This window comes from Calcarisporiella thermophila (assembly GCF_041956535.1).
Source record: "Calcarisporiella thermophila strain CBS 279.70 unplaced genomic scaffold VTP21scaffold_5, whole genome shotgun sequence".
NCBI lineage: Eukaryota > Fungi > Calcarisporiellomycota > Calcarisporiellomycetes > Calcarisporiellales > Calcarisporiellaceae > Calcarisporiella > Calcarisporiella thermophila.
In genome coordinates this window covers 35789-42220 of record NW_027192195.1, presented here as the reverse complement: position 1 = coordinate 42220, position 6432 = coordinate 35789, and the positions used below count along the sequence as shown (strand labels likewise).

Genomic DNA, 6432 nt, shown 5'->3' with positions numbered 1-6432 from the left:
AGGCTTTAGAAATGAAGAGAGATAATATCTCTCTTCATAATATGAAATAGGCGTGTTTGAGACATAGTGCCGGATGTGAGATTATATTTTAAAGTAATCCCTGCAATATTTTTAGGGATATATTCCACCCAGGTTTAATGAAAAACTGGAACGCCGAGGTATTGAACTTGAAATATGCTACCAATATAAAATAGGAATAGCTACAGAGCGATAGTAATATTGTGTTAGAGTGACTTCCACAGACTCCAGATTTGAATACAGAATTGAAGAGTCGGTGTGAAACTTCAATTTTCGTACATTGACAACGAGGAATTAAAACTAAGGATGGAAATGAGTTGAGATGGAGCGGCATTGCGTAGAACTTGAATATAATAATGAACTCTATGCTAGCATGTCATCAATTTCAACCCCCAAAGATTACTAGAACAGACTGCATCATAGCAAAAATTAAAATAGAGTACACATCGAGTAAGAGAAATAGTCGGGCCAATTTCTTAGTAAATATTACAATTAAGCTTATCAAACTTGGGTCGAAATCAACTTGAGTTGGTAAATGAGAGTGCAGAGTTTGTGTAAAGAGTCTTAAGGGAAAAGGTTGAACAAGGGAGGAATTTTTTATTTCACAATCACGTGGTTTTCTGACTTTATACCTGATAGCATATTTAATTTATTGGAGATAGAGTGATAGTTGAAGTGGATTTATGTGCCACCGGTAAGTTTACAATCGATGTTATTGAGGCTATTGCGTATTCTTGCAGCGATGGATCGATGTTTGAATCCAACAATTAGTTTCCGCGAGTTATAAATATTTAAGAGAAAATAAAACTTTAAAATTTTACTATGCGAAATTAAAGCTGGTAAGTGGTAATCATTGAAATTCCAGGAAAACTTGTAATTAATTGACGTTTTCCTTACCTTCAAAATATTAGATCTTTCTACCTCAACAGAAAATAATTTTGTTTGTTTGCAATTCTATACAATCGCACCCTAGGATCTTATATTTAACGCATCTTCTCATAATGTGCTAAGTATTAAAGTACATCAGAATAAATTTGGGATGCAATTTGACTTCAGAATATAGTTATTACAATCTTATAGGGTCTATTACTGCTGTCACAATTGAAGATATTCCAACCCGAATGTATACTAAAATATTTTCTGAAATGAGTACATCATCAAATTTAAAGGTACAAGTTTAGCATGATAATTTCATCGTATCCTCTTTTTACCTCTTGGTTACAAAAATAACATGCGGCTTTATTGCGTGATCAAGTTTGCGAGCAGCTTCTCTCAGTCTTATTCACTTGAGGTAGATGGATCGGATGGGGTCGAAGACCTTAGGGTCAAAATTATAGAGAATAATCCACGTAAACTAGGAAGCATTGATCCTTCTGATATTATTCTCTGGAAGATCGATTTATCCTTCGAAGATCCCAAGAACTTTCATGACAACATAGAAAATCTAAGCAAACAGTGGCTCTCATTACAATACCATATCTACGAATATTTTCCAGGAGAACCTTGGCAGAGACATATACATGCGTTAGTTGAATTGTCAGGTATGCAATTTTACTTCATATTTCTTACAAAAACAATATTTATTCTATGTATAATTCAAATAGCGTATAGTGAATTGACAAGTGTACCTATCCCAGTTGAGGGTCCACCCCCAGAAGTAGGCCCTACTGCGCTAAACCCAAGACTTCCGTCATACCGTAATAAGACAGGCTTTTTAATCCCAACGTTGGGCCCTGTTATTCCGAACAAAGGGTGGTTAATGCTTCCGAACGAAATTGGTTTAACAGTCTGCTCGAGAAGATTTTGAAAGCTGCTTCTTTCATAATACATGGGCCATACCAAAGCGGCAAAACATCTCTTTTGTTGGCAATCCAAGATATATTCGAGATAGAACGTGTCAACTATACATATTTCGATATGCCGCCAATTCAAGGGTACATTAGGCGCTATGGTCTTCAGAAAAGCTTTTAGTATTTCATGTCGCAACGCATCTTCTCTGAAAATTTAGATGAAGGAGAAATATATAGTCGTCTTAGTGCAATTAGAGGGGACTTTTATATTCTTTTGGACGAATTCCAGTCGATTTTCCAAGATAACGCACTTCTTGAGGTGGCCAAGCTATTCTTCAAATCACTGTCTTAATTTCGAAAAATGTTTTATATCGCGGTTGGCACCTTTAGGATAGTTGATCTAAGTCAGCCAGGATCCAATGAGCTCGAATCACCTTTCAATAAAGCGCAATTTCAAAGAACTCCATTTTTTCCACTGACAAGATGAGCAAGCTCTTCGGACTCTACAAGGAATATTGTTTTCGTCCCGGCGTCCCCGACTCAATACAGTCAAGCATCAAACGTGAATCTCTTGGTCACCCAGCGTCTATTATGATCTTGTTAAATATTTTCAATGAGTGTCAGTCCCCCTCTGACTCGTGGATTCGTGAGATGCATGACAACCTCGAAAAATACATGAATACTGTCTGCTTTACGAGTTGTATTATCCTACGCTTTTGTATTGAGATCGTTGGGCCATAGTCGAAATATCGGTTGACGAATATACCAGGCCCCATTGAATTACTTGCTTTGGGATTGCAACAAATTATTCCTGAAACTATCAAGGACGAGCGGGTTCGAAATAGGAGTGGCCCATCAGAAACTTCTTTCCAAGTAGCTCTCTTCAGCGTGTGGAATTCTATGAAATGTTTGGTCAAAATGCTTGCTAAGAATCAGGATACTAACGATCTGATGGTTGTTAATGACCAATGTAATTGGGCGGCCTATAAGCTAAAAGTTAACAAACTAACCGCAGCAGACTTCCGAGCTGCCATTCAGCAAGCTAAAAAATACGCGGATCACTAACACTAAGTTCTAAGCAGATCTGCTTAGGATAAGTTACCACACTGTTAATAAATATCGTATATTATGAACTCCAGAAACTTCTAAACCAATCGCCGGTCGCCCACGCCCATATCGGAAAGGTTACATACAGTGTTTAAAACCAAAGGATGTTGTTCGAACTATAAGTTAATAAAATACAAAATAATGAATATCTTTATAAAAAGAAGTGCTCAAAATCCACACAACGGCAAAATATAGCTATTCGTTTTTTTTTAGCATCCAATATCTCAGTGAATAATCAGAATTGATAACCAGATGAAACCTCAGTGCTCAGTCACAGCGACGTCGATCTTCCTATTTCTTTTCTCACGTATTACCTAGAGTAGCTTTGCGCGCTACATAGTAATTGCAATGATAGCTTGAAATTGTATGCCATTTTCTTTTGTTATTTTATATCGCGTTCTTAATTCATGAAAAAATGGATAGTTATGCACTTAGTGCTCAACAGGGACCTGAACGAGTAAAACAATTGACTTAGTATTAGTTGGGAAACTAAAAATCCAATCCGAGAAATTGAAAAACTTATCCGTAATTCGCCGGAGTAGATGGTTAACCGGGAGCTTATTCCCCCGATTTTAAGAATGAGTCACAAGATGACTTAACTATGAAATTTTAAAAGGATAAATTCTCTTGACTAATATAAATTGCAATAAATCCCAATATAAAATGGTTGTAACACTGTCTGCTAAATACATTCCACCATCACTGAGAAAATGGCTTACTATATTCCAACTCTTAGCAAAATTCAAGCTATAAGTGGACTGACCTTTGGATCGTTCCTTGGGTTGCATTTAGGCACACATATATTAGCACATTTCGGGATTGAGAAAGCAAACCAAGGAATGTTTCTCTTCCGCAGATATTACCAAAATCCTTTGGTCGAGCCCATTGTAATCCTCGCAAGTGGAATTATACACATAGGCACCGGTATCGCAAAATACTACCTACGTTCACGAAGAAAAACAATCTATGCTTCCACGGATAGTAGTGCAAAGAAACCCCGCACATCTTCTATAAGGCGTAATTGGCATCAATTTACCGGTTGGTACGTGTTGGTATTTCTTCCTGGTCACTATTTAGCAACGCGCATTGTTCCCAATTGGTTCTATGTATCACCCTCGTCTTCTATGAATCCGACAGGGGGAATCGACGAGACGTTTCCGGCCTATACTTTAATAAACCTTCCATACATATTCTTTCCCTACTATATCACCTTTTCCGCCGCGGGGATGTACCACTTATTAGTCGGTGTTCGGAAGGCATGGAATATTCTAGGAGGAAAATTTAAAATTAATCGAGAGGCTTATAATCTTGTTGCTTCAATTGCAGTATTGGCTGCTTCTTCCTCGATTCTAGCACTTGGAGGTGTATATTTCCATTTTAATATTTCACGTAGTGGGGAATATCTAGAAATGGCTAATAGTGTAATTTCGGAATTACGGTATAAGCTTTCCAACACTATCAGGATCTAGTTACATACTCTATAGTTACTGCCTTCGCACTGAAGATTATTGTAATTCAGCAGCATTTTTTTTTTATTTCAATTGGTTTTCGTTCACCATATCTAAAGCAGCTTTATTAAAATTTTCAATATTTTAAGATTGTTAATAGTTATTTTGGATGAGCATTAATGGAGAATTATTCCAATCTATAAATATATAATTTAAGAGTGACTTAGGCCATCATCTTGGAGATTCGAATCTAAGAGAACTGCATTGCTTATTCCCTTCATCAATTTTATTTTGTCGTCTCCAAGGGGAAATGTCCCTATTTGAAGGAATCCCCAGGGTTAAATTTATATTCTAGTAAACACACTAAGTTAATGAACAGCGTATACCGTTTATGACTTGACTTTCCATTTCATTTATATGTGATGTTGAAATGGAAAGTCGAATCATATCATTCTTTTCTGCTTATTATTTACAACGTAATTCTTAGTATTATTCAAGCTAACCTAACCTGAAATTTGCCTATTTATAAAGGAAATAAACCTATACTTGTTCGTCTCAAAGTTAAATATACTTTGACCCAAATTCAGATTTTCAAATAGGCAGTAAATTTAATATACAGAAAATATATATGGCAAAAAATTTTAGCTATGCTTTGCTATATGTTCTGCTTATTATTTAGGTAGGAATACTTTAGAATAAATTAACCAAGCGTTTGTTAGCATAGGGATATATGGATCGGAAATTAATTTTATGAAAGTATTAAGCTATTACCTTTGTATATACAAATTCATTTTTGCAAGTTATATTAAGTATATATGAAATTATAATTGATTAATAATCATAAAGGCGTGTTTGACCTCAATTCCTTAACCAAGGTATAAGCGCCATGCATGAATTTTCTTAGCTTTTTTCTCCTCCTGATATTTTTTCTGAGTATTTTTTTATATCTATCAAGATAATTAAGTGTGCAAAGTTATTTGATATAAACAGTATAGGAGTAGTTAAAAAATATTATGAGCAAACGAGGATTTTCCAACTACGGGCTATATAATAAAATATTTTTATCTTGCTCTAAACAATTTAACAGATTGAATAGTTTGGAATCCGATCGCAACCTTAATGAATGAATTTTTTAGTAATAGATAAAACGTGTGAGTTTAGAATTATTCGTACATACCCTAGCAGCTCGGAAATTTTGAATCTTTACTAACATTACTAATATTTTTAGTCATATGCAGTTTCAAATAGCTACTTGGAGTTTAGCATTATCCATGATTTGAAAACACTCTAATTCTTAACTACTTGTTGAACACTAGCATATCGATATTAAAGGAAAAAAAAACTGACATTCAAGTTAAAAGATAATATGTAGAGAACAGCTAATGTTGATAAATAAAGTATTGCGTATGAAATCACTTAGGTTAGCTAAGATAATTGAAAAAAACTAAATCGGCTAATGAGGCTATAACTTTTATTATAGTATTCCCATGCATAATTTTGTTCGAGATCAAACCCGTAAATGGTATTAAAATAATATTTCACCAGGGTATACATTCAAAATTTTTTCTCCAGGAATTTCCTTTGTAGGTGACGATTTTGTTGGAAAGGTCTATCATTGCCTTCTCCATAATAATTTCAAAGTGTAAAACTCAAATCATTTTCCCTCAATGCAGGGGTAGAATACACGCACATATAAATATATAAAAATCTTTCTTTTTGATCGTAAATTTTTTGCACTCTCTTGTAAAGCGCTCCCGGGTATCGATCTTGTGAAAATACTATGATTGGCAAACATCAGGTTATACTACTATTTTTAATCGGTTACGCTGGCTTCCTATGTCTTGTAACAGTTGAGGGCGCTCCGCTGGGTCCAAGTGGATTTTCAGTTACTAACAAACAAGATTTTCCGATATATCAAGACGAATCCTTAGCGCAAAATCTTTCCAGAACCTTACGAAATCTTATAAGTGCTCTCCTGGGTGACCCGAAAATGTATCTCCCCTCAAACGGAGTTATAGGCATATCTTAATTGAATGCACTGCTGATTTAAATCCCCCTTTGTAAAACAG

At 35.2% G+C, this 6432-nt stretch overlaps 2 protein-coding genes across 2 annotated transcripts; both read left to right on the top strand.

Annotated features, from left to right (window-relative positions):
• Positions 1–2291: 2291 nt before the first annotated feature.
• On the top strand, positions 2292–2873 carry VTP21DRAFT_9100 (uncharacterized protein; the record flags this gene model as incomplete). Its single annotated transcript, XM_069400021.1, has 2 exons — positions 2292–2505; positions 2578–2873. The coding sequence occupies 2 exons, from the start codon at positions 2292–2294 to the stop codon at positions 2871–2873; spliced, it is 510 nt and encodes a 169-aa protein (XP_069253988.1).
• Positions 2874–3625: 752 nt separating this feature from the next.
• On the top strand, positions 3626–4384 carry VTP21DRAFT_9099 (uncharacterized protein; the record flags this gene model as incomplete). Its single annotated transcript, XM_069400018.1, has 1 exon — positions 3626–4384. One exon carries the CDS (start codon positions 3626–3628, stop codon positions 4382–4384), a length of 759 nt encoding a protein of 252 aa, XP_069253987.1.
• Positions 4385–6432: the final 2048 nt, after the last annotated feature.